Here is a 27931-nt window from a genome sequence, read left to right as displayed (position 1 = left end):
TTTTATTAGAACGATTTGTTAGTTGTATTAATATTTTTCCTAACATAATTGTGCTTTGTACCTCCTCTTTGAAATACAAATACTTTCAGTTTAAATTTCAAGAAAATTAAGCTTAATTTTATTTTTAAAAAAATGATGAATTTCTTATATAACGATTTCAATACATGACGTCATATAGACTTATTACATCTGATTGTTTTTAAAAACTTTGTGTGACTTGTATTTTCTGAATTATGTAAATGTTGTCATGTTAAATCGTTAATATAACATTTCGCCCAATTAAAAAAAATACCCAAATGACCAGTTTCTTTAACGTTTAGGTAAGGTTCATAGATCTACTAAATTATTCATATAAGTTAAACATAACTCAAACATTACAAAACATGAATATCATCGCAGTTGGGCCAATTGTCTCTGATATTTGGCGAACCATTATCAATAGAATCGTGACTTATAAGTAATGTGAATCGTCAATAGAATTATTAAAATCGCCGCATATTATAAAATAATCGTTTGTACAATGAGGCGCATAACCACTAATGTAGTGCAAAATATCACTTAAGTTAAGATAGTCGTTATAATGTAGATATAATAACGAGTGATATGAATCGTTGCTATACGATATTATATGCGGGTAATATCACTTTTAAGCAATGGTCCTTATTGTTGAATACCCATTGAATAATTCCAAATGCATGTGAGGCATTGCAGATTATTTGTCAATGCTACAGATATTAATGATAGGATTCAATCAATTATCGCCTTGATATGTTATTTCCAATGCAAACATTAAATGTTTTTCCAATATTTTCCCCTTCACCAGTCCACCAGTGTTACACTATATACCATCTAAAATGTTCTAAATGTTTAAACGTTCAACCATACCGGCTATTCTCAAATCATTTAATGTCTACGTATTTCAGCTTTTGTGTCTATGTCAACTTCACGTCTGTTACGTCTCTTGACCAACACAGCTGCAAACGTCGTCGTCACACTAATGTACATGCCCATAACCGCCGCTGTGTAGAATGCGACATTGTACACGCCAAAAATGTCATATATAAACCCTGTAAACAGCAGAACATAAGATTTAAAATTGCTAGATATTGTGACAAAAAGACACTCCTTTACTGGTATTTCATTAGTCAAATTGTACATATTTTACAAAGATCTCTTATTAATTATATCAACGTGTCCAGATTTAATTATATGGATTTTATAAAGAAACGTGTATATAATTATAAGGCTACACATATAAGTTAGTGCTCGCCAATTTTTTTAAGCCAATTATCGACGAGGATTTTTCAAATTTTCAGGTTTCAAATCTTAATAGAACAGATTTTATATAAACTGGACGTTTTATATTATAAAACGCAAGTGGGCGGAGCTAAGTTTCGAAGAGCGCTAAAGTGAAATATACGCATGTGCAGAGATCTTGAAGTTTACTCCTACTAATCAATATTTATGCATAATGTTTTTTCCGTACACGCACATGTATATCGTCACTACGGCATAGAATTAAAGAAAGAGGTTCATTGAAATGAAAACAGGCCAAATAACCGTAAAAATGTTTTATTACTTACGTAACCAGTATCATTTTATAATTTCCAAATAAAAAGTTCACTTATTCCAACAAACTATGTATGTAATATTTCTTAATTTTTATGTAAATATTACAGCCCGTGCCGCTGCAAAACCGAAAGTAGGGTGTTTTTATTAATTTTACATTTATTTTTGACAATATACTACCATTTGTCCGAAGATGATATGTATATGAACATAATAAATATGTATGATGCATATATAATCAAGCTACAGATTCATTTCAGCCCGAAACATATGTCGAGGTGACGGGCGAGGCAAGACATGTCGACTTTTTGTAGCTTATTGTGAAGTTGCAGTACATGAAAATCGGGCACATGACAAATCAGCACATAAAAATGACAAATCAGCACATAAGTACGTGTTCCGTGGTATACATCTTTTCTACGTGTCATACCTCCTTTCCTTATTACAATGAATTTTTACTGCATTGTTTTTACTGCATACTCCATCGCTGGTTTGTTTCTAGCAGAGAATGACCTGTGTATGTTCAAAGAGGGTACCGTTGGAGAATATTTCGCAAAGAGGGTACCGATATGGATATGCACCGTGATATTGTCTGATTTACCAAGACAGAAGGCGGGAATAAGCTATGCAAAACACGTGACCCAAAAATGTGTACCGCTACCTCTTCCAAATATGGTTATACACATTTAGGCTATCGTGTGACGTCACGCAGTGTGTTGGGCGGAAAAAAATGGGCGGAGCACTAAGCCGGTTAGAGTGCATATTGGATGTTCTTCGTAAATAAGAAAGCTACAGTCGCTTCGCAAGCTCCGCTCCTTTTTAGCTTTCTTATTTACGAAGAACACCCAATATGCACTCTAACCTATACGTAGAGAGACATATCCATTGCAGTTAGACAACGAGATAATGTTATAAATGAATCAATTAGTTTCATTAGAGAAGAAGAGATAACAAGAATATTATCTTATATAATATATATATATATTAATATATATATATATATATATATATATATATATAAAGAATATTATATTTTAACCTAAAAAGAAACGTCCGTGGGGTAAACCTCTCCGACAAGTACCAGGAACAGGAAGGTAAATGCCCAGTACAAAGATCGGATCAAATAGCCCACAAAACTTACCGCCGTATATTGCGCCTAGCATATCTCCAAGTCCTAACATAACGTTTGCCATTGCCATAGCCTGAGGGTATCTCTCCGGACCAACGGACTCGAACATTATTCCTGGAATCTGGGATGTACACGTTGCATACGTCATTCCATACACAATACACGCGACAACTAGCGATCGGAAGTCGTTCAAGTTTAAGATAATCACATGTATAACGGCTATTATCACGTTAAAATACGTCCAATGATAAATAGTTGGGCACCTGTAATGTAATACACTGTGCATCATGTATGAACTACTAATTAACCTATAATATATCAAAAGAAAAATCACCAAGAAATGGTGGCATTCTATGAACGCATATCTGAACATGAATGTGTGAAGCTGAAATTAAACATCAATATGCTTGTGTTAAAAATTTCATTGCATATATATTGCATTAAAAACAATTGGATGAGGTCGAAAATCTGCAAATATTTTAATGAAATATTACATAGTCCAAAACAAATCTGCTGTTTATTACATTTGGAAACATGTCCATGTCGTTTTTCATAACTATTTTCAGAATTATATAATATATATAATTATATATTTTCATAATCTTAACTATAACTGAACAAGATGAAAATGATTATGTTTGAACAGTGCTTTGAATTACTGAAGAAAATGAAGACGATAATGATTTAACAGTTTGTGTTAAGTTTTGCGCCATAGTTATCGTCTTTTGTGCTTACTTTTCCCATCCATTGAAAACATGCACATTTCTCAATCGCACCTTTTCGAACATATCCGCCAATCTTGGGATAAGGACTGTAAAGTATAGGTAATCGGCGACGTGTTCCGAATGTACATTAATATGAATGTTAAGGCAGGATAGATAATAGAAAACATATTGTTGAACGAGATTATGCAGACTTTCAACACAATATGACAAGAACAACGCTTCGTTTTTTTTTTAAAGCGCCTACCCGGTTGGTTTGGATGACCTCAAATACTTTTTTCTTGGGTTAAAATCGCATTGACACTGTTAAAGCTATATGGCGACTTCCTATACTTTACTGGAGGGGTAGATCTCAGGTGATCTTTCATGTATTATTTCAGGTATTAGAGGGAACTTAGTAGATCTGCCATCCTTCGGTAAACCATCTGGATGTCTACCTTAACATAAAAGAATACAAAAAAGCCCTGAATGGATTTGACCCTACAGAGATGTGAAGCAAGTAATTTGTAGTTCGTAACCTCAAACTTTTGGCCATCAAGACCCTGCTAAAATATTACATCGAAGACATACTTGCATTTGAGCCGGAGTAGAGCCCCACAAATTCGTCCAATAAAAGTTCCAATGCCGATCATAGAGACAAGGACCGAGCCAACCTCTCGCTTAAAGCCTCGTGTCACCATATGATCCACAATAAACCACGCCTCAACATTAACTGTAAGATTGGATAATGCATTTAATAAAACCAGTCTTCACAGGAAAGCATATACAATGTAATTATAAGTAACTTTTAATTTTAATTCAGTATAGTTCAGTGCATTATAGCACTGTACAGTTAAGTTAATTGGACGGTAAAGCAAAGTCAACAGATTATTTTTCTAAATTGCTTGGTCTGTCAGATTGAATAAAAAATAGCAAGCGAGTACATTGCCAAATAGCTATAATGGATTTGATAACTTTCGCCGGAAGTACTACAAAATTATGGGTAATTGATTAATCGTAACTTTTCTTCAAATTACAAAAGAAAGATAAAAGGCTAGGAATAATGATTGAAAACGGATGCGTAGACTGGTCTCCTGTGCACTTCAATTGAAACCATAATAAGACAGGGAACCAGAATATACGGAATCAGTATATTAATACTGGATGTCACTTTTGAAACGGAAATCATATAGAACATGAATTGATGAAATGGCCGTATATGTTATTGTTCCGCCGAAAGTAAGCAGTTCAAAGTGTTTTGAAAACATGAAATGTGTAACCGCCGATAGGTTTAAACTAAAATGTTCTATAATTTCTGTCAAAGAGCTCGCTTTGGGGCTTTTCCTTATTAATATATTAAAATTATTCTGGTAAAGAATTATAACAGTTTCAAAGGTATTAGTCGGGAGTTTTCGTAACCTAAACCTGTTGAACACGTGTCTTGCCGTCATTTTATACTAATATCTTAATATAAGGAACCAAAAGTGATTAGCTTCTGCCACCAAAATAGAGAAAGGCCAACATGTACAATTGTTGATAGCTCTATTTTTGTATTTTGATATTAATATCCCTTAATTCTTTTAACTTTTTTTTATTTCAAAGAACGGAAAGGCTAATAAACAGCATAGTTTTAGCGGGTTAGGGTTTAAGAAAAATCAAACTATAAAATTATGAAAGGTAGCAAGGAGTATTAAACTGGAGCATGTTGCGCAAATGAGCTGGATAGCGCTGCTCTATACAGGTGAGTAAAGCAAATTAATGCATATTATATTTAAATCATTTTAGATATAACAAAGGTTGTTATACCTGACATGGAAATTAGTACAAAATTCACCAAAAATATCCACATCACAAGGTCCTTTAACATTGTCACATCACAATACAAATTCCGTTTTGTTTCAGATTTTTCTGTCCCCTTTGATAAATATTCACCAGAAAAATATACAATTAGTCCGCAAGGGATACACTGCATTGAAACACCCGCAATAAGGACGAAAGTACCCGACCACGTATATTGTGAAATAAAAGTCTCGAACAGAAGAGGGTAAGTGAACTGGCCAACACTTATACCGGCCATTAAACAAATAAGGAAAAAGCTTGTTGAACCCGAAAATGTCCAACCGACTGTGACGAACGCAGCCAACAGGCAAACACCGAAAGCTGTACCTGGAATAAAAATATATATGTAAGTAAACAGAACAATGAGCATACAGGTATGGTTGACTTTTTTCTGCTGTTACTCGACAAATGTTTCAAATTTTGTCTTGTGCTGAAGATTTATCCGGTGCTGGGGTGCATACTCGTAAGTGGCATTGCAATGCCAAATATTTCCCCATAAACAGTATCCATGAATCCGAGTCTTTCAGATATGTTTTGTTTCTATTCCTTTTAATTTGCTCTGGAGGGATCTGCATTTTTCAGATTATTACAAATGTTTTACAGTTTGAAGGGGTAGGGCAGGGGTGCGGAAAGACAGAGGTGGCAATAGTGACATGCCTATGTACCAGAATAATGTCAAGCCATTTAAACTTTAAACCGACGGGTTCTCAGTTAAGACTTTTTAAGCCCCCAGCCCCCAACGATGGGCAATGCTGTCGATTATAGAAATTTAGGATACATTTCTTACGTAGAGGATATTGAATGAGTACAGGTTCAATACTGAATCAATTGAAAAACTTGAAATAATATAATAATTAGCGAGCCTCTGGCAAGCAAAATATTGTATTGAATGAGTTCAATAAGTTCAATGAACCTACACAAATATAATATTCTACTGATCACAAAACCAAAATAAAGACTGTTTAAAGGACAATTGAAGAATTTTCATTGATGCGCTCTCTACGTTAATGTTTGTTTAATGCAAATGACGTCATGTCAAAATATATACATGAACACAGCAATGCAATACCACAAATTTTGCATGGTATGTAATAAACAAATATATTACTAGTATTGCTTAGGATAAAAAATACTTTAAAATGACTAGATTGCAAATGCATGAAAATACACATACTTATGTAATGAATGCTTTACTTTTCAAAAAATTACTTATAAGTCGTAGTAAAAACATAACATATATCAGTAATATAAACACGTATCATTGAAGTTTATAATACCTGCCACTACTCCAGTACAAATGATAATCAGACTGAGTTCACCAGTAAAAGCGCTGACAAACAAGCCAACACAGCCCATTAAACCGCCAAACATTATACAAACTCCAGGCCCGAACCTGTGTATCAACCCAGTGAAAAGTATACCTGAAATGTTTCATTTTATATTTTAATGTTAACTTGATCAAAAGGTTAATTTTCATTTTTTAAGCATATGCTAGGAATTGAGATTTCTGCTTCTTATTAATAATTAATAATCATTACTTTTAAGAAGTGTACGGAAATGTCTTGTATGCAACGTAAGATACTTTGACCTTTATCCATCTATAAGCAGGAAATGAACGCAAGCTTCACAGTCTATCAAAATAAAAAGACGTTTCCCGTATGCAAGAATGTACAATTTCTACATTCACTTAAATCTTATACTAAAAGTATTTGTTTGCTCTATTTTTGGCAGAGGCATTAACCTTTGTTAAACTAATGCATGAAAAAAATTTATTAAATGTTATGCCCTGTCCACAAAACATTAATTTGTACCAATAACATCAAGCTCAGCATGTTTTTCTCTGCAACCTGAATCTTCTTAAGTTATATATTTTATGCGATGGTAATTACTTAACCTACATAGTTTTTCCCCCCCAATTTAACCGCTTCAAACCTACCACTGGCTGACGAAAAGCCCATAAAGAGGCTTTGCAGCAAGACAGCTTCACCTCTGCTAGAGTCAAACACAACTACAAGTTCGGCGTACATCACACTCAGTCCATATCCGACACCATTACATACAATAATTTGCATAAAGCAAGACAGAAATATGCATGCTTTTCTGCACTTTGAGGCTTCCCTGCAGAAAAAAAGAAGAAATTTTTAAAATGACATCGACACTGTTTATGTCATACGGCAACTTTCCAACCTGACTGGTTGCGGAAGAGCTCAACTGCAGTTCCAAACATTATATTAGTTAACCAGAACAGAACCAACGACCTTCAGTGCGATGAAATAAGATAGATTTGAATTTACAGATTTATTCCAATATAACCAGAGTCTTTGAAGATAAGATTGAAATTTCGCATTTTTTTTATAAACTATATAAACTAGATTTTCTTTACAGAAAAACCTAAAGGTTTTTGGAAAATTGAAAAAATCCCAAACAAATAATGATATTAGTAAATTAAACAGTACACACTGGACACGTAATGTTACATAGACAGCCTGGCACGACTGCATCCGAAGACTGGCCTAGCTCTATCCTAATCACTTGCGGTTCAAGCAAGTTTAAGATAAATTAGATGATAACATATGCATGATTTACTTATCAATATAAGCTTAAATAACAAGTTTAAAAAACACACACAGAGTATTGGAGTACGAACTATTTATAATTAGTTTATCATTATTAAAATATACTAATAATATTGTTGTTTATCAAAGTATGTAACGCACGTTAACATTAAAACCGATTTATTTAAATTACAAGCTTACCGTTTAATATGATCATCAGGAATGTCATCACCTAACAAAAGCGTTTCCTCTGAGAGAATATGTTTTTCATCCATTTCATATATATGCCCCTGTCATTTCATTGCAAATAATAGACTTACCATGAACTAAACGCTCTTTAAAATGCTAGGCAAAGTTAAACCAGTATATAGGTAAAGTTCAAATCTTATGACAATATAGACACTAGTCATGCAGTCACGTACAGCCGGACGAAAGAAACACAGATTAGCTATAATTATACCGCAATTCCCTTTATCACACAATGGGGAATAATTTCACGCTAATACCTTGGGTATTCATTAATCCTTTTTTGATCACGTGGTTTTATCACTAAAAGATGAGATTATAGTAGTAAACACCATTTTGTTAACAGATAGAATACAAATATCATTCCGGCACAGTCATATTCAAAACACACCAATAACACCCTAGTTTAAGATGGTTATTGCTCATATGTCATCGAGCTTTTTATTCTGAGCCACTGGACGTGTGTTTCTTTTTACAAATGTAAATGGTGACCTTGATATATAAATAAAATATAAATATCATGTATCTTTATTCATAAGCATGCCACAATTCACTGTATAATATACATTCATTTACACTACTGATAGAGCGACAGGTCAAACCAATATATAATGTAAAATAGAGTTCGTTGAAACAATACTTTTTACTCAAATGCTGAAGTAAATCGGAATGATAAAAGCACTAAGACACCAAAACTGTTAGCTTTATCCAAAGGCTGGTTAATTATTACTAATTTTGCCCTAAAATATCGGAGAGTCTGGAGCATCTTTTTCTAATTATTATGATTTTTCGAATTTTTTGACTGAGGAGGAACTGCTAAAATTCAATTTATATATCTTTAAAGCAAATGCAGATATGCACATCTATTCGGTTATTAGTTATTTCTACATGATACAACTTTAGTTTGTAACTAATGATGCTTACTATAATACTGTGAAAACTTCTTGTACTAAAATACTTCTTGTACAAGCTTTACAATAGAAGAATTATTTTGATGAACATTACAAGGCATGCAAGTGTGTTTCTGTATTGAAACACACACATTGAGACGGTTCCCGACGTATTGGCTTGACAGGCCACTGAGTTCTCATTCACAACAAAAGGTTTCGTATTGTCAAGTGTGCCATTGTTAGGGGCTGGCTTTAGACAAAGAAGCTTGCATATCAGTGGATATATGTCAACGGTATTGAATGGCATTGCCTCGTATCCTTGTTTAATGTTTGGTCCCCGGGCATAAAAGATGGGCTTCATAGACATAAGAGCGTTGTCATATCCATGTGCTCCTCTGTCCACACGACTGTATTCTTTATACTCCTATAAAATAGAAAATATTGTAAGCTGTGTTAGTATTTATTATTATTTCCGATTATAAACAATAGATATCGTTCGCTGTGTGCAAATCTTTATAAAGAACATAAAGAAACTACTAGTGACTAAACCAATAATAGGGCGTTCATGGCCGAGTGGTTAATGCCGTTGACTTTAAACCACTTGCCCTTCGTTGCTGTGGGTTCGAATCCTGCCAGGAGCTTTTATTTCTCAAAGAACCTATTCAAGTGCCCGGTTGTGCCTGAAAAAAAATAGATGTATCGGCACTTGAGTTCTTTTTCAACCATTAAAGCTTACAGTTTATGATGCAACCTAAAACCCAACCAAAGAAAGATGTTAAATTTGAATTAACCAGATGCATTCTGTTAACCTTATTCTGTTAATTCTTTATATAGGTAAAATACTTTATAATTAACGTTTTTTGTTTGTTTTCCTTTTCAGATCATAAAAAATAAAGGATACTAGTATTAAGAAAATTTAAAATAAATCGCTTTTTTAATTATGCGAAAATAATCACACTAGAGATGAATGTCTGAAAACGAAAATAATTTGTAGGCAATATGAACATTAATTTAACCTTAAGCACCAGCCATCCTTCCTCGGCAACGACCAGCACTGGCAATATTCTTCTATGGTTTCTGTAATGCCATCGTTCAGGGATGTCGTCTTTTTTATATACTTTAATATGCAGCACATTAGTCAAGTTATTTATAATTTCCATCTCCATCCCTGCCTTTGGTAGAATATTACATGATGGTCCATAAGTCGGTATTTTGTCTACTGCACTCATATCAATATAGTCCATCAGGTCAACATGCTTGTGTGCATAATCTATTTCCGCCATACCATGGTCACTGGTAATAATGACATTAACAGTGTTCCATAATTTATTTTCATCGAACTTGTCAACAATATAACCTACGATGTCATCCATTTCTTTGACTTTAGCTCTTACTTCAGGTGAGTTAGGACCAAATTTATGCCCAGTAGAATCAGGTTCATTAAAATACAACAATGCAAGATCTACGTCGTTTGCAAACCACTGCAAAACTGTATCAACACGATTCTTAAAGGGAATTGACTCATTGTAAGGAAAATAAAAGTTCGGTCTAAAGCCTCGAATCTTAGTTTCGCTGCCTACCCAAAAGAACGCAGCACTTTTAAGGCCTTGTTTTCGTGCGGTTACCCAAAGAGGTTCTCCACCATCCCACCATTTCGTGTCTTTTGTCCGTTTGTTGAAAAATTCATCAAATTCTGGATCATACATCTTGTTGGCTATGACTCCATGACTTTCCTGGTACAAACCTGAAAAATTGCAAGGTTCCTACGATGAATACACATTTTAAACCATACAAATATTATCTTAAAGGACTCCATTGAAGTGATTTGACTATGACATGTATGACTGAACTGAAAATAAATTTTCGAGATTAATGTTCTATTTGATGTAGGCCTCCAAAATTACATATATGTGTCTTTCAAAACTGATACCGTACGATTCCTCCAAAATTAATAAATATTCACTGTGCAATTATTGACAAAATATGATAAAAAAAGATCAACAAGGAAAGGTCGCGTTCAATAAACGCAACCCCCACCCGATCCTTAAAATTCAAATGGAATTTTTCAAATAGTTTGAGAATATAATCTTTTTAAATAATTTGCATATTTTAAATTGTTAGGTCTAACAGACCATGCATATAGTGCTATGTTACACACGTTCAGCATATGTTTGGTAGAATATGTAAAAGTGTGTATGAAAATTTATAATATGTTTTATCTAACCTAACAAAATGCAACATGAAGAGTTTCTCGCTTTACAGCACAGCATTATAAGACACTAAATGAATTTGTGATTGGTACCTTGACAATCATCGCAAAAATCCCTTCAATATTAAAGGCACACTTCATATCGGAGATGAATAGTTTTTTTTTATTTCTGCAGGAATGGCAAAATACGTTTTTATTGTTGTGAAAATGAATGAAGAACATTCAAGATGCTAATCACTTGAAAACAATTGCGCTGAATATGATAAAGGTAGCGAAATGTAAATAGAATACTAAATCTCTCTAACTGTTCTTATTGCCAAAATGCAAAAGAAGCTGAAAAGGGTTCATTTGCATGGTCAATATATAAGTAACTTTTTGGAAATCTTCAAAGGACATTAAAAATGAAAAAAAAAGTAGGAAAATATGTTTTATTTCAGCATGTGTAGGTATAATGGGCATATAAAAGATACAGGTTATTTGGGTCATCCAGCGTTAAATCATTCTCGTCTAAAAAACTGGCTTTTATTAGGTTAATCAGGCATGTGTTTTTCGTGAGGCAGTGCATTCTTTATCTAAGAGATCTTGAACAAATGAGCCGCGTCACGACATAACCAACATAATGGGTTTGCCACCAGAATGGATTAAGTATTAAAATTGAAGCAGTTCGTCATTAATTAAGGGTTATGCCTTAGAAGATTTTATATCATATATTTCAATTCAAAACAATTAAAATTCACAGCAATTTATATATATATTCATATATCTTCACAAATTATATTGTTTTGTCATGTATAAATGTACCAACAACTAAAACAACAACACCAACTTTTATGCTTCCCATCAATTTACAATATGACATATAAACGATGTAATTTTTTAAACAGTATGTAGAGCATGATTGTTTACATGGGGACAGTAAAAATACATAATGATAAAGTTAGTGTCCTAATAATGAGTTAGACAATAATGAAAAATATCCGTGGCTATATTTCTCACCATAATTTATAAATAACCGATCTATATGAAAAATTACCGTGGGAATTCTTTTTACTATGAACTATACATATGTGCTCATTAATATAGTAGATTAGTGGTTATATTTCATTGATGTTTGAGCTTTTTGATAGATTATAATTAATAACACCTACTGTCGTGATTTGAACTGATGTGTGCAAATGTCTCACTTTAAATTTTCAGAATATCTTTCAGAACACTTGTTCACGGTGCCTATACCACGTGGCATTTCGTGTGTTTTGTGTGGGTCATTAAATGAACACAAACGTCGTTCTAGGTACCCTTTTCTCTCATTTCGTTTTAAAAAAATTCATTATGTTCATGGGAAAATGCAGGATCCGCTCATTGTAGTATTGAACCAATCCAAGTTCAGATTTGTTTCCATAATTTCATAAACTGCGTGTTTAAACAATTGTAAATTTAAAAGGGTTCACACTTGATCCAGCGGGCTCAACACTAAACACATCAAATTAATGGGTTTTCGTTTGAAAAGTTAAAGAAAAAATCCTTGAACGACTTAACTATAGATTAACTGCCCTACATGCCCTACGCAGATTACAAAATGTCACGTGATATAGGCCCGTGTTCTCATATTTATTTCAGTTTAATGATACTGTCATATCAGAATCGCTTTGATAATGTTTGTGTTTTCTCCGTTACTTTATTGTCACAATCAAAATCTATAACAGTTGACGTTGAAAGCCCCTTGCCGTTGTGGTAAAATGAATTATAGTTTTCAACATTTTGTCACAATTCTATAGATATTTCAATTAAACATCTAAGCAAAGCATTTTCTTACACTTACCTGTTGCAATAGTAAAATGTGAGGGAAATGTCTTCGTAACAAAACTTCCATTAATATACTCTGCCCGTGTCCCCTTTGCGGCAAATGCGTCAAAGTTTGGTGTTTCCACTTGCTGTATATAATCCCAACGGAATCCATCCATAGATATTAACAAAACTTTATTCCAGTAAGGTTTTAATAGGCAACACACAATGAAAATCATGACAAGTATCCGCGAAGCCATTTAGCAACCATTTAGCCTGATTTTAAATATAACTTTTACTGCTGAATTAGTAATATACTGACAATTCTGTGATAAATAACAGACTGGTATTCACACGCGAACAACCGAATATCTTAACCTCCAATTCACATTATCTATCCTATTACTATCGTGTAAACATTATCACAAAAATATTTCCTGCCGTATACTTAGTTGAATGCATCTTGACTTGCTTTCAAACAATGTTACAGCTGATATTTCCAGAATTGAAGAATTGAATAAATATCTTTATCACTTAATCTGTTATTATAATATATAAGTTGTCTTGATTAGGGAAAGTCTATCAACAGTGTAAAGGATTTCAATGTCAAATTACAAAAATTTAGATACCAAAATATAAAGCCTTATCAGAATGCACAGGTAAAAAAAGAGAGATTCGATTAAATGTACATCTTTTAGTTATTATACAAACAAATTACTGTTCAAGAAATAATTTTCATGAATGAAGCATGAATAATTGAATACATCGTTATTGCAAATTAGAGAGGCCGCGCCTTTAGTAGCAACGTCTCCGGTTTCCAAATACCGTCTACGTAATGCAAAGCTAAGATGGGAACTTACGGAGAAATATAGTCCGGCATTAACATATATGGTACTGTGCATGTCACTAAAATAAAACAGATTGTTTGTATCCATTGAATTGTATCATTGCCTAACGAAATTCCCAAAGAACGCCCAAAACGACAAAATTGAAAATGTTGCAGGCTTGGTTTGATTGAGCCTGTTCATGTGCGGTACCGGAAAGTTCAAGTTACCGTCCACGTCACTTTACATGGACTGTTAAAATTTTTATTATTGAAACATCCGCAGATGTGTTTATATGGCTGTTATCATGAAACCTTCAATTTGACACGTTAGTGTCATTCGATGAAACGCGGCATATGACCACAAGTAAAATATTTCTGTTCCCTAAACGAAAAAACAGTGGGTGGAACTAAATAAAATGAAAGGGGATCACAAATGATAATTTCTGACTGATACCGTTTCTCACTAGTATCAATTTTCATATCCTTAGCACAAGTGTACTTATAGCATAAAATATCTATAAAGGTACAAATAAAAATAGTTTCCATATACATTCACAAGGCAGAAAAAAACAGCGCTTCATCTTATAAAATTAATCATTAAGTATTCTCTGTACTGTAGTGTAATACAACTATATCTTTACTGTGGAACTACATTTTTACTGCGGATTAAAACTTTATCTCTACAATCGGCAGTAAAAATTCCTTTTTTTCCTACACTCTCTCTTCGACAAGACCAGTTGTCTGACTTGTTCATCATCAACACGGTTTATCTGTTTCTTGAAACATTGAAACATATGCAGGAATGAAATACGTGTACGGTATATAAAATAGAAACAATAATGGTAGTGATCATAGCAATAATCTTCATAATTTTCATAAAACATACACAACATCCCATGTACCATGAATATCTCCATTTTATTATCTTATAATGTTTATACATTTTCTTTCATTTTCTAACTTTTAAAATTTGATTTTTTTATTTAAAGGAATGCCGTTAAAACATTTACACGTATAAAGATCTCATGGTACGCACTATTTGATTGGCCGAATGTTTTTCTTTTCTTTGGCCTTGCAAGAATTATGTTAGATCTACCTGTCGATTTAGCAGACTGAACAGCTCTACAAATAGGTAGACAAATTAACCACTCAATTACGGATTAATGGGTAGGTTCAGTTATCGCTCTTCTATTGTATGTGCTGTTACAAGGTATTAAAGATATCTGCAGAAAATAACCTTTTCCAGTACGATTAGATAAGATAAGCTAAACATTGTTATCATTTTTATCTCTCAAAAGAATTTCTAATTCTAGCTGTGACCTGTTACAGTTGCAAAAACGATGCTCAATGGCCACCTAGCTGAAAAATGTTTCTCATTTTTTGCAACTATTAAGTGAATAAGTATGAAAAACAAAATTCCAGTTTGTTTATGCTTATATGCGCAATATTTCACATGTTTTCTACAAATCATTTAGCATTTTAATTTTAATCAATCAATAATAAAAGATTATGAAACATAGGGAGGAAGATTCGTATACATCTATGAGGATTGATTCTTCTTAAAAATAGCGCGTTAATCGATCATATCTTTAAGATGAGTTTAATAATTTGGGAAAAAAGTACGGTACTACAATTAATAACTATGGCGTAAATGTTTTCTACTCATTGTATGTATTTTCTCTCTAACCATCTGGATGTTTACGTTCTTAAAGTATGATCAACTTATACTTCCAATTTATCAAACTTACCATTCAGTTGTTCACATAACACAGGAGTATTAACAGTATTTAATTTTCTAAGTATCCCATAATAGAGTGAGTATATTAAATATAAAATTTCGAGAGAGCTTAAAATTTCAAAACGTTTTTATCGGTATTGAAGACTTATTAAACATTATCCCGCGCGAATTTAAGTAACATTAGCAACATCATTTAATGATGTATAAATAATTCTAATGCACACTGTAATGCATGTGACCCGTAAAGAGATTGAATCTCATTAACGTTAATATTACAACTGTATATCGGCATAACTACCATATGAATCATTATTAAATAAACGATATATACACATGCACATGAAGTGAAGATGATCCTTTCTAAATGAAGTATTTTTGAAAAAATCAAATGTTTGTTGGATATTTTCAAAACATCATCAAAATAAATACAAAATAAGCAAAAACGTTTAAAATACATCTCTACGTTCGGACAGTTCAGTCTGAACATTAATAACAATGCGTTTTAGAACATCATTAAAAATGATGTTCCCAGAAAATCTGGATTTTAGGGTTTAAGTATGATCAAATTAAATTCAGTTTGAAAAATTACCACATTTCACAAAAATGTAAAATTTAATTTCAAGCCCATTATAAGTGCTGTATACTTTAAATATAAATTTGAAAGAGCAAAATTCAAAAGGTTTTTATCAGAGAAGAGACCATTATGGCCGAAATTTAAGAACAAGCGTTTTTATTGATGAAATATTTCAAATTAATTTGTGGATGATGTAAGTCAGCTGAATTCATTGCCACTATTACAAACTGATATAGCAACTCCAAAAATGGAATAAATTAAATATAAAACGATAATAAAAATGCCATAAGAATTCTTAAAGAAGTTTTTTGAAACATTTGTGGTAAAATTTGCTATGACTTTCTTTTTTACACATCTTAAACATTAGATAATTACATAATCTTAGTATTTTGATATACATGTAAACTGTTTGTCACGATGAAGCCACAAGTTGATATTTATTTCAGATAACATATATATACTAAACAACTTGATTAGAAAGTTAACGTTTCAGGTTGAATCATTTTACTCTCCAATAGAAATAGGAAAGAAAAGTAACTTTAACTATATAGAGGAAAAAATAACAGATTGTTTTGATGAAATGTACTCAAGAAACAAGATAACTCTTTAAACAAAAAACAAATTTACATACAGGGTGGAAAAGTGATATTATGAAACAGTGCACACTCACTTTGAACAAGTGCATGATAACAAATGTTGCAAAATGTGATTCTGAATAGAAACGATTGAAACTGATTCTAAAACAGCACAAAGAATAAAAAAATGACAAATTATATTAAGGCATGGAAAAAAATCAGGGAAAGTGGTTATTCTAACTTATTCAGCTGGAGAATACCAGTTCAGGCTAATGGGAGGCTAACAGGTCCACCGATCAGACTATTTATTAATATAAAAATGACAAAGTCCAAGTTACCAAAAATCTGACCTATTAATTAAGTTTCTAAATTTATGCTAAATATAAATAATGCCAAAAGATATGAAAGAAAATAATTAAATTGAATTTATTAACAAAATGCCAAAAAACTTTACCTGTTTTCCTGAAAATTCCTAGAAATTCCTTTCTTTTAAAGTTCCATATGTTCTAAGTGTGTTGAGAACAGATTCTTTATCCCTATTCATTACTCAAAAGATGTTGCAAATCTCAACAACCAATAAGAATTGTCCATAATGGAATGTCCTCTAAATAGGTTATGTAAGATTTAGCATAATTACTAAATTATCATAATTTTGCAAACAAAAGCGTATTTTCAATATAACAACAAGGATTTACAACAAATAAATACAAAACAAAGTGATATGAACATAATGAAATCAATAAACAATAAAACATTGACTTATTGTTTGCATTGATTCCCTTACAATAATGAAACAAACTTTGGATTGGTTCAGGAGGTCTAAACAGGTTTCTCAGGTTTAATCTGTCAAATCTATAAATGTAATTCTGTAATTTTCAATCTTGAAATGACTTCTATGTTATCAAAATATACTTAATAGTAAACTTATCTTATTTCTAATATTAAATCTCAAATAAATAATGATTTAAGTAAGTACAATATCTAAATATATTTAACGCATTTATTCGTGCCTTATTCTATGGATAGAATATCCCTGAAACTTATTGAAAGACGTCCAAAAAAGAAGTTCCCCGAGAATGTGTTCAAAACTCAAAATACATATTATTCATACTGTAAATAATAAAAACACAAAGAAAATCCTCACCAGAATATTTTAATACTTGTTAAAATATAGAAAATAAATAGTCCTTATAACTAACTTGGTTATAACTAACCAAGAGATGTCCCTTTCCTAGTTGTCAAGAAAACCTTAAAGACTTATCAAAATTATTTCTTTTTATCAGGATTAGATATAACTATATACTAGTTATTGATTAGGATAAATTAACAATGACATAACCTGAAAATACAAAATATGACATAATATTTACATAATGCAGCATAATCATTTGAACAAATTTCTAACTTTTCCACAAATTAATTCAGCAGAAGAAGATGAAGCTAGGGACAAAAATTTGGATATTATTAAATATCAATTAATTCAGTGAAAGAAGATGTTAAATTTTCTTTTTTTACATTCCTTGAAGGCCTTAAAAGGGACCAATTAAATTAATTTGAACAAATGTGACAACAGACCATCTAGGAATACAACAGACAGAGTTTGGTGATCATCCATTAATTAGTTTAGTACAAAAATGTGTTAAGGCTTTTCTATTTTTAGCTTTAGCGACCACAAAAAGGAGCCAACTTGATAAAATGCTACCTAGGAATGCTACAGAAAATTTTTGGTGATAATCGATCTATTAGTTCAGTACAAAAGGCCGATTAAAGTTTATTCTAATATTAGCTTTAGCAGCCCTTTAAAGGATCCAATAACAAATACGAGCAAATTGGATAAAAGCCTACTTAACAATGCTACAGACAAATTTTGGTGATCATCCATCAATTAGTTCAGCAAGAGAAGTGGTTAAAAGGTTTTTCTATTTTTAGCTTTAGAGACCCTTAACCGAAGCCAATCAAATTAATTTGAACAAATTTGATAACAGACCATCTATGAATGCTACCGATAAAGTTTGGTGATCATCCATCAATGAGCTCAGTACAAAAACGTGTTAAGTTTTTTTTATTTTAAACTTAAGCGGCCCCTTAAAGGAGCCGATCAAGATAATATTATGATCAAAATGAGAAAAGGCTACCTAAGATGCTACTGACAAAGTTTGGTGATCATCCATCAATTAGTTCAGTACAGGAAGATGATTAAAGTTTATTCCATTTTTAACTTTAGCGGCCCCAAAGAGGGGCCAATCTAATTAGTATGAGCAAATTTGACAAAAGACTTATAACAATGCTACAGACAAAGTTTGGTGATCATCCTCAATTAGTTCAGTAGGAGAAGTGGTTCAAAGTTATTTCTATTTTTAGATGCTTTAGATGTTTTGAAAATCAACATTCAGAAATTTTCAGAAGTACTTGAAGCAAATCATCTACATCTGCATGGTGATAATAGTTGTATAATCATATAAAAAAGTAAAATATTTACAATTATCTTTATATTATGATATAGACTTTTATGATACACGTGAATAGATTTTATGAATTGTCGAACATTAGTAGATGAAATAGTGCAGAATGAAAACACATTGTTTCAGCATCTCACAAATCAAATCCCACCTACTTACAAACGTTGTAAGAAAACTCGGATTGTATAATATCTAGTTTTGAAGTATCATCATTTTCAAGCACGATATACACGTGATTTGCTTCTTTAGCCAATGATAATAATCCATTCATGTTTACGTCACTTCCTGGACCAATCACGAATACTTTAAAATCTGACAATTCTTTTATTTTTATCATTTCCTCTCTGACGATCTCAGCGTTTTCAAATTTTCCATTAGACAAAATGATCAAAAACTTGCGGGCATTGCTTCGTCCATTTAAGTTAAAGAAATGGTCTATAGTTTTGTTGACTGCTGATGTGATATTTTTAACAGTACATTGTTCATCTTTTTCACAAAGTACAGCAGGTTGTCTGAACAATGTCTGGATTGCTAATATGAGATTACTTTGGGAAAGGTTCCTAGAAAATTCTATTTCCCTCTTCAACGTGTTTCCGAGTCGGACCAGGCCGACCCTTTGACCATTTTGTTCATTAATATGCCCAGTCCTCTGGACAATGGATGTCATAACATCCAAAGAAATTTGAAACTCTACTTCGGTCATTTCATTGCCTTCGTCCAGGAGAAAGACAATGTCCGACAAATGACTGACAGATTTACAGTCGTCACATGTTACCTGTACAAGTTGTTTCAGCAACGTGTCTAATGCATTAAAATCTCCGACAGAGAATACGTACGATGGACTAAATTCATCACCCGGAGAAGCGATGTCGACAAGTTCTTGATGAGAAACCTGTTTCCCTATTCCTGAAATAAAGCAAAATATATTCAACAAATAAATTCAAGTTTGAAACTGCTCAAATAAAAGTAAAAATTAATCTTAACATAGTCTAAACATTCTCTGATATAGTTATCAATTCTACTAATACTGTTCGCGAAATTCATCAAACTACCAAACTATGCTTTTATTTCTCCATTTGTTAAAGTTGCTCACATTTACAGATATATAAATGGGTTGCTATCGGTCACTTTATATTTCTTTCCATAGATTAACGAACATAAATATCTGTTATCAGTCTAAAAAACATAGTAACTGTTAAACACTTTATACTCCTTTATCTAAAAGCCCGACTAACTAAACTGTAGTCAAACCCTTTTGAAAAGAAATGTAGGAATTATTATGAACTTAGTATAATTTGACCAGTAAAATAATGAATCTTGCACATCCTTGTTCACTTCTTCTGGTTTACGAAAAAACGGATACAAACTCATATTGTGTAATAAATAAGTAAAAATACATAAATATCTACAATTTATCTTGAAAGTACATGTTTTGAAAATCTGTAGAAGGTTACAAATAATGTCACTCCAATACATATACAATGCTTTGTCAGCCTATTAAATGTCCACTTCATTAGCAAACTTCCCGCAGCGATAAATTTCCATGATCAAAACAGTAACAAAGCGCTGATGATACGAAGTAGTACCTTTTATAAAGTAAGCCTATTGGATCTCTATGCAAATGCGTATGCTGACATGAATGGTGTTAGGTTTCCGGCAGGTGAACTTAGTAACGGCAGTTAGACATCACTGTTAGCTATGGTCAAGCGATAAGACATCAGCACAAAATGTTACCAACAATTATTATAGCAATTTTAAAGTCGAATTCAGCGATTGATTACTTTGTACAAGTTGTCATTGTCATATCTTTAACTTTAAGGATTATAAACCCCGTAATAAATATATATGCCGTAACAAGCATATTTACCGCCATGAGCAGGTATTTAGCGGCTCGTTAAAGTCGGTGAAAAAGTACAAAAGTAAATGTGTATACCTATAACCACAACGTGAACCTCAGCATTTCTCAATTCCCTCGCAGCTATTCTTGTTTCCTTTCGATTGTTAGACATACCATCTGTTAGAACAAATGCATACGTTAATGTTACCATTCCTTTACGCCTTTCGCTTTTTCTTGCTACCTCCATAGCAGACTTTAACCCTCTATTGGTAAATGTGGCTCCAGGCCGGAACCTAATATTCTGGATTAAGCTTTGCAAGACAGATTTGCTAACCGACTGGTTGAAAGTGATTTCTAATTTTTCTTCAGTAGAGTATGTTATAACAGCAATCTGGAATTCGTCCGTACTTATATTTACTTTCTCGACGAACTTTGTTACAAATTCTAGCTGAGCAATGGAATTGTTTTTCTGTTTGACTGACAGAAGAATCAAGTACAAATATGACGTCCGTAGGACAAGGTGTACAGCCCGGTAATACTGAAAACAGACGTTCATATGAATTGTGAAAGAATTATAATTACATAAATTTGCAAAGCAAACCAACTCTATTAATCCCGAACACACTGAAATAAATTATCAGATGAAAACGTTTGCTAGGATTTAAAAGTTCCCCAGTAAAACACTCCTGTTTTGTCTTCTTTGTGTTGTTATAATACAGATATTTACCGCATATTGTTGCGTTAGTCAAATACATCAACACAAAAAAAAATCATTTTTTATTTCAGGAAACACAATCATTATTTGCAAAATTCTTAAACAAATTAGAAACTGTAATTTGGAATTTGTATTTATATTTTTCAGACTTACATTCCTCGCAGCAATGACCAAAGGTTCTATTAAGGCATTGGCACCCAACACTATCACGATTTAATGTTCCACTATTTAAACACACTTCTCCACATACACGCTCCTGAACATAATTTGCGTCCTCTATGTGACATTGTGTTGCACAACGTTCAAATCCCCCGCATTCCTTTAAACAACACAAGCGTCTTTGTCTTTGTTGCAATCCACCACCACCACAGGAAATGGTACAATCACTCCATGGTCCCCATGATGACCAATTGCACACGTCATGGCAACTGTTTACACCATTTGGTTCTTCTTTAGTTGGTTTTGCTGAAATAAAGTAAACATGTTTAAAATTTGTGTGAGCAATGTTTGTTTATTCCATACAACTCGAATTGAGGGCTTGTTGCAAAACTTGGTCCCATTTCCTTCTTTATTTCAAACCCTATAAAATGTTAGCAATGAACTTTCAGCGTATGTACCATATGATTTCCCAATATAATTATATTATTTATTATTTATTTGACGTTATATTAGTTGGCGTTTTTTACTTTACGACTCCACTAAAGCAACACAAAAACACTATTGTTCTCCATTTAACCTTGTTTTCATTTTCCGGGTCTATCACATCCATATCAAATCACTATTGTAGTCCTTCCAGTCTCGTTTTTCATTTTCAGTCCAAAAAATCCATAGCTAATCTATATTGTACTCGAAGTAACAAATATCTGTTAAAACATCAAAACATAGTAGTGTGAAATAAAGAATAAAATAAAAAAAAATGATATTAATTATAAATTATTGAGCACACTATTGATTTTTGTGTATTCTTACACTGTAAAAGGTCCAATATAGCTACATATTTTTTAACAAAATTCATTATAATTATACTCACCAAATTGACAACTTTGTATAATATCCTCATTTAATGTAATATGGAAAAACTGATCATTGGAATTACAACGAATGTAACCTTAGATTTTACTAAAAAGTGAATAAGGTTTACATACTAATTACCATCTATGAAAAGAAATATCAATGTGGTAAACTTATTGTTTCTTGCTTTATAATATCTATGACTAAATTTGCAAGAAACAATGTAAAATATTAACTTCTAAAACCTTTTTTATTAATTTCTAAAACCTTTTAACTTTAGGTTAGAAGAATACATTCAATTAAACTTTAATGGTAAAATCGATTGAATACATAAAGAAAGAAGGCAAATAAACAAACAATATAAACCTACTTTCTTCACAACATCCCCCTTTTATAAAATTCTGCATTTCAATTCCGGGAATTTGAGGGTGTTGGACTATGTTCCATCGTTTTGGGATGGGTATTGCATGCTTCAGATCGGTTAAACCAGACGCTTTTTTCCCCAATTATTTAAACAAGCGGGACCTGAATCCGTTTCAACAGATACCCTTTCTATATCTTTCCACCCACATGCTTTATGGGAATTGACCCGCCTCCCGTCCCCATACACAGGTAAAACACGGCCTGCTTTGGAAAAACCCCTTTTAAGCAAGATCCAAATAATAACACAACTTGAAAAAAATGAACTTCTCATGTCTATTTTGTACGAACTTGTTTAATAATAAAAACAAGTTATAATCAATACGATACAATACAATATATCTCCACTGAGAGCTTTGAATGAATTATACTTTATTTGAACTGAATAGTTAAAGAATGCAATTCTTTATTTCTTGATATCATGACCGTCTCATTTATGAATTTAATACTTTTACTTTACATTAAATCAATACTTCAATGACAAACGACGGTATCAAATATCGTAGACGCTAATATAGTCGAAATTTTATCATGCGGAAATTGCGGATTTTTAATTCTATGTTTGTCAAGGTTTTGTATTACTCTTCCTGGTCATAAACTTTAACTCTTGACAAGTCAAGAAATGATTAATACCAATCCTAAAGAGTTTTTAGAATTTTAATACATTTTAATTACATAACATGTTATGTTTTTTTTCCAGATTGAACAATGTCTTTTCCATTGTATAACATATAGAATTTGAGGGCAATCATTACCAAAATTTCAAATCAAATACAATATGTGTTTTTTCTTTCATGAACATTTTTAGTTTTCTACTAAATAATGATTTGTGTCACTTCCTGTTAAAATAATGAACCTTTCATTATTCATAATTTTAGAATAAAAATAAAACAAAAACGAAGTTGAACTTTTTATAGATAATTTGTAAACGGCAAACACTACAGGAATTTTAATTGATTTTAAATCCAAATTTTTAAAAAAAAAACTCATGAATAATACATTAAGGTGCATTAGGGTAAGAATACCTTACAGTATATCAAGTTGAGACAGTATTGTATTTTACAGCCACCAGAAATTCTTTGCACAACCAAGTTTTCTCCCTAAGCTCTTTAAAATCATCTCATATAATAGTTAAAGCTGATTAGAAGAAATTGCCTTCATTTTATACTATTTTCATTTTGTTAGATAAAAAAGTGGAATAAAATTAATCAATTAATTAGAATGACAAATGTGTTACAATTGTATACACATGAATTAGCGTAAAGATATTTGAGAGTTTTATCTTTTAAAGAAGAAAATGAAATCCTAAATAATTTGGAGTTATAAGTGATCGGTAATTGCAATACAACGCTTGTAACGTCTTAAATATATCTATGTACTCAGTGGGCTTTTATTGGTGCTTCATGTTTGATGACGCCTGATATTAGTCATAAATCACTCACGGAAAACTACTTTTTTGATTTTATATATGCCACTTTACATATGAAAGTGTTGCGTTATTTTGATATCGTCATTACGAGCCAATTTGTATTTTTTTATGTTTCTGACAGTGGTAAATAAATAAAAAATAGAATATCTTTTGAAACATGTGTATTAAGCTAGAAAAATGTAAAAAAAACAATCTGATTAAATCAGCTCCTACATACCACTACACATTGGGATCTGACGATCACTAACATATAATCACCTTCTCGTGATTTTTCAAACAGCCCATCATCGGTGATCTTTAACTATTTTGAAAGCGATGCGTTTTTTTAAGTTTGACTGCTGGAAAACTAATACTAAGTACAACGTAATTTTCACGATCTCGAGAATCTGAACAAAAAACAGCGTTTTCCATTTACCCAGCAGGTAAACTGGCAAAACAATGTTGCCCATTTAAAATTGGGTCTTTTATTTTCAGTTTACTTGTTTCAAATTAACTTAAATATTTTTTTTCTAACAAAAATCAAAAATTCGTTTTACTTTTACGGAAAACGAAAATTTGATACTTCTAATTCTAATGACTTTCTGTAAAAACCGGTTTGATGGCATGGCTAAAAAATGCTTTATCGGGAAATCCAAATAACAATGAAAGCGAAACATATATGGTGGTATTCAGATCTAAATGTAAGAAATAAGTAGATAGATTGAATGTAAAATGTTACACTGATTGTTGTCACTTACGGAACTATCTGGCTCTCGTGAAGCTGTTCAGTGGATACTCATCATAATTTCATTTTCGCTGTACACATTTACCATTGGGCTGGTTATTCCGGTCATCCGGTGTCATACTTGAATGTTTATGTTTATTAGAACATCATATAATTTATTTTCAGATTCTATAAATTGGCTATTTTAAACTTTTAGTTCAAGCAACATTTTGTCAAAAGACCTGGACTTCCATCCTAAAATCTCTTGAAAAAAATAGTTTAAATATAATAGGATACATTCTACATTATAATTTAGCATATTAATCAATACTATAAATTCTAAAATCCAAAGAAACGTGTTGGTTACGGAATTGCCTGTAATTAGGTAAAATAATGATATAGAATTGAACAATTATTTCCACATAAGTTGTAGTTTGCATTAGCGTCGTTTGTGCCGTGTGGAGGCTGTAAAAAGTCGCCGTGTACATGCTATCAGATATATTACCGATCTTTAAAGATCGTTCAATACGACATCATTGCTTTGTGGTATTTTTTAGTTTCAACTATTTGGCTATTTCGATACGCTTGGTTCCAATATTCCTACTTGAATAATCTTTAGGATATGCTGCCTGCTTTTTAATCTCGTCTTTTGACATCTTATCCGTGATATGCAGACTTCATTATCTCTTCTCCCCTTTTAAAATTCGTTTCTTTTTTTTGGTCCGTCCATTGTTTTCACGTTTAAGGCACACGGTTTCTGTTGTATGGGGACCATACGCCGCTTTTCATGGAATGCACTACTGTGTCACATTGAAGGTTCCATGATAACCGACAAATGAACACATCTGCGTATGTTTCTAAATTCAATACTTTACCATTTAAAATTTTAATATTGAATTCTGCTTAAACCGGTGCTACGGGCGTGGACGGTAATTTTCACTTAACAGTAACGTCCATGAAGAGGCTCAATCAAACCGATTGCATTTCACAGAAAAATGCTTAAATCAGACATCCTACTAAAGAGACAAACGAAGGACCGGTAAATACATTTTTACTTTAAGAATCTATCCTTCTCACTTCCGGAATACATGATTGTAACTTTTGAGTTAAAGGTTTCATTTCAACTTACTGAATTCATAATTTCATCTTTATGAAAGCATGACTTTAATTATAGAAATTCCCGCTTTGAAAGGTTTTACGATTTCAACTCCACGAATTCAACTTCCTTTATATATAAATTATATAAATTCACTTTATCAACTATACAATGTCTTGAGATCGTGACAGCAGTAAAGAAAATATCACACATACAAAGAGAAAAAAATAAATAAAAATGTAATATTTTTGGAACTATAAAAAGAGAGGTTTCCTTCTTTGTCATTCCTTGAAATGTATTCTTTAATAGCAAGTCGAGCAGTGCTTTTAAGATTTTGATACAACAACATTGAAAATTCAGTATGGAGGATAATAGAACTGGAGATCGTATGTTATAAATTTGTACTATACCTTACATGATTTATTTGTTATACAGCCCTATGTGCCGTCATAATTATGTTAATAATCCATATTGCCACAAGGTAACATAACTTTTCAGGTCACTGACTTAACCGAACGTCCATCACGAGCATGCCGGACTTTCGTATTAAAACATCTTTTTTAATACTGATTTTTTTCGGTAAAACAAAATAGATTTCACATGGCTCTGCTGGTGACCGAACACACTATTTCACACCTTACGAAATATATCCATTTAACATTCAGCTGTTGAATAACATAATTTTCAAATACAATGTAAATGGCATTATTTGAATGCAATCTTACCAGTTAAGCCTCGTTTTCATTTCCAGAGGGCAAAATATAACAAAAGTCCCATATCAAATGCAAATCGTACCCTATATAGTCACGTTCTTATTTTCAGAGTCCAATATTTAAAATGCATATCATTATTCGCCCAGTCTCGTTATTATTTTCAGATTAAAAAAGAATCGACAAATCTTTATTGCAATTGACGCATCAAATTTCAGTAAAACAATGGTGGTATGAAACCATTTTATGTTTCTGAGTACAATACATTCCTATTGTGCTTGTACACAGCTGCAAAATATATTATCAGACTCGGCTTGCGCCTAGTTAAATATAGGTATGACAGCTGTGTGCCCGTCCAATAGAAGTCAGTATTGTACTCAATGATATATAATAACCCCATAATGTTCATCCTTGTCATATAAATCTCATCGATTGACATCACTTATATCTGGTGAATATTTTGATCTATCTCCCTAAGTGGGATGCAATATTAATCATGTTTATTAAAATGCACTATATCAGCTTTCTTTAATACTTTGAAAAGTCGCTTTGAGTTTTTAGGACTTCATTTGATAGGTGAAATTTTATCACGCGGTTATTGTCCTCAGTACATTATGTTCAAATCTATACAAGTGACCTAGCCATGCGGAGATCTCATGGACGTGTTCCTTGGGTTAGGGCTTTAAGCCTTATCATGTGCAAAGAAGACCCCCTCAAGTTGTACAAAATCAAATTTGCAACGGAATTGATCAAATGGTTTTTGAATGGTAGACTCGTGAATATGATGTTTCTTCCCGAAATTTACATAGAGAAAGAACAAATCGCCGGTGCAAAATATGACCAAGCCATGCGGAAATCTCCTGGACATATTACTTGGGTTAGGGCTTTAGGCCTTTTCATGTGCAAATAAGACCCTCT

The 27931-nt window shown here is 32.3% G+C and overlaps 3 protein-coding genes across 3 annotated transcripts; all 3 read right to left on the bottom strand.

Moving 5' to 3' along the window:
* Positions 1-26: 26 nt before the first annotated feature.
* LOC132734102 (monocarboxylate transporter 3-like) lies at positions 27-8498 on the bottom strand. The gene is made up of 7 exons (XM_060720821.1): positions 7995-8498; positions 7175-7356; positions 6516-6659; positions 5206-5565; positions 3991-4132; positions 2711-2961; positions 27-1067 (listed from the first exon to the last, which is right to left on the bottom strand). Exons 1-7 carry the CDS (start codon positions 8066-8068, stop codon positions 904-906), a joined length of 1317 nt encoding a protein of 438 aa, XP_060576804.1. The 5' UTR covers positions 8069-8498; the 3' UTR covers positions 27-903.
* A 57-nt stretch (positions 8499-8555) lies between these two features.
* On the bottom strand, positions 8556-13255 carry LOC132734104 (ectonucleotide pyrophosphatase/phosphodiesterase family member 5-like). The gene is made up of 3 exons (XM_060720822.1): positions 12958-13255; positions 9946-10673; positions 8556-9353 (listed from the first exon to the last, which is right to left on the bottom strand). Exons 1-3 carry the CDS (start codon positions 13178-13180, stop codon positions 9012-9014), a joined length of 1293 nt encoding a protein of 430 aa, XP_060576805.1. The 5' UTR covers positions 13181-13255; the 3' UTR covers positions 8556-9011.
* Positions 13256-16379: 3124 nt separating this feature from the next.
* On the bottom strand, positions 16380-25347 carry LOC132734106 (collagen alpha-6(VI) chain-like). The gene is made up of 4 exons (XM_060720826.1): positions 25314-25347; positions 21847-22109; positions 21026-21467; positions 16380-19998 (listed from the first exon to the last, which is right to left on the bottom strand). The coding sequence occupies exons 1-4, from the start codon at positions 25345-25347 to the stop codon at positions 19244-19246; spliced, it is 1494 nt and encodes a 497-aa protein (XP_060576809.1). The 3' UTR covers positions 16380-19243.
* Positions 25348-27931: the final 2584 nt, after the last annotated feature.

The sequence above is a fragment of the Ruditapes philippinarum genome, unplaced genomic scaffold (assembly GCF_026571515.1).
Source record: "Ruditapes philippinarum isolate M1 unplaced genomic scaffold, ASM2657151v2 ctg8115_1_1_1_1, whole genome shotgun sequence".
Classification (NCBI taxonomy): Eukaryota; Metazoa; Mollusca; class Bivalvia; order Venerida; family Veneridae; genus Ruditapes; species Ruditapes philippinarum.
This window is presented reverse-complemented; position numbering and strand designations above follow the sequence as displayed.

What these genes read in the sequence shown, in the direction of transcription:
- LOC132734104 (XM_060720822.1), bottom strand. Translation starts at nt 13,180, where the DNA reads ATGGCTTCGCGGATACTTGTCATGATTTTCATTGTGTGTTGCCTATTA. An exon ending in ACATTTTACTATTGCAACAG is followed by an intron (nt 10,674 to 12,957) that starts GTAAGTGTAAGA and finishes GCAATTTTTCAG; the next exon opens with GTTTGTACCAGGAAAGTCAT. An exon ending in AAGGATGGCTGGTGCTTAAG is followed by an intron (nt 9,354 to 9,945) that starts GTTAAATTAATG and finishes TCTATTTTATAG; the next exon opens with GAGTATAAAGAATACAGTCG.
- LOC132734106 (XM_060720826.1), bottom strand. Translation starts at nt 25,347, where the DNA reads ATGACACCGGATGACCGGAATAACCAGCCCAATG. An exon ending in CCGGAATAACCAGCCCAATG is followed by an intron (nt 22,110 to 25,313) that starts GTAAATGTGTAC and finishes ACTTTATTTCAG; the next exon opens with CAAAACCAACTAAAGAAGAA. An exon ending in GAACATTAAATCGTGATAGT is followed by an intron (nt 21,468 to 21,846) that starts GTTGGGTGCCAA and finishes GTCTGTTTTCAG; the next exon opens with TATTACCGGGCTGTACACCT.
- LOC132734102 (XM_060720821.1), bottom strand. Translation starts at nt 8,068, where the DNA reads ATGGATGAAAAACATATTCTCTCAGAGGAAACGCTTTTGTTAGGTGAT. An exon ending in GGGCTTTTCGTCAGCCAGTG is followed by an intron (nt 6,660 to 7,174) that starts GTAGGTTTGAAG and finishes GAAACATTTCAG; the next exon opens with GTATACTTTTCACTGGGTTG. An exon ending in CTACTCCGGCTCAAATGCAA is followed by an intron (nt 2,962 to 3,990) that starts GTATGTCTTCGA and finishes ATTACATTACAG; the next exon opens with GTGCCCAACTATTTATCATT.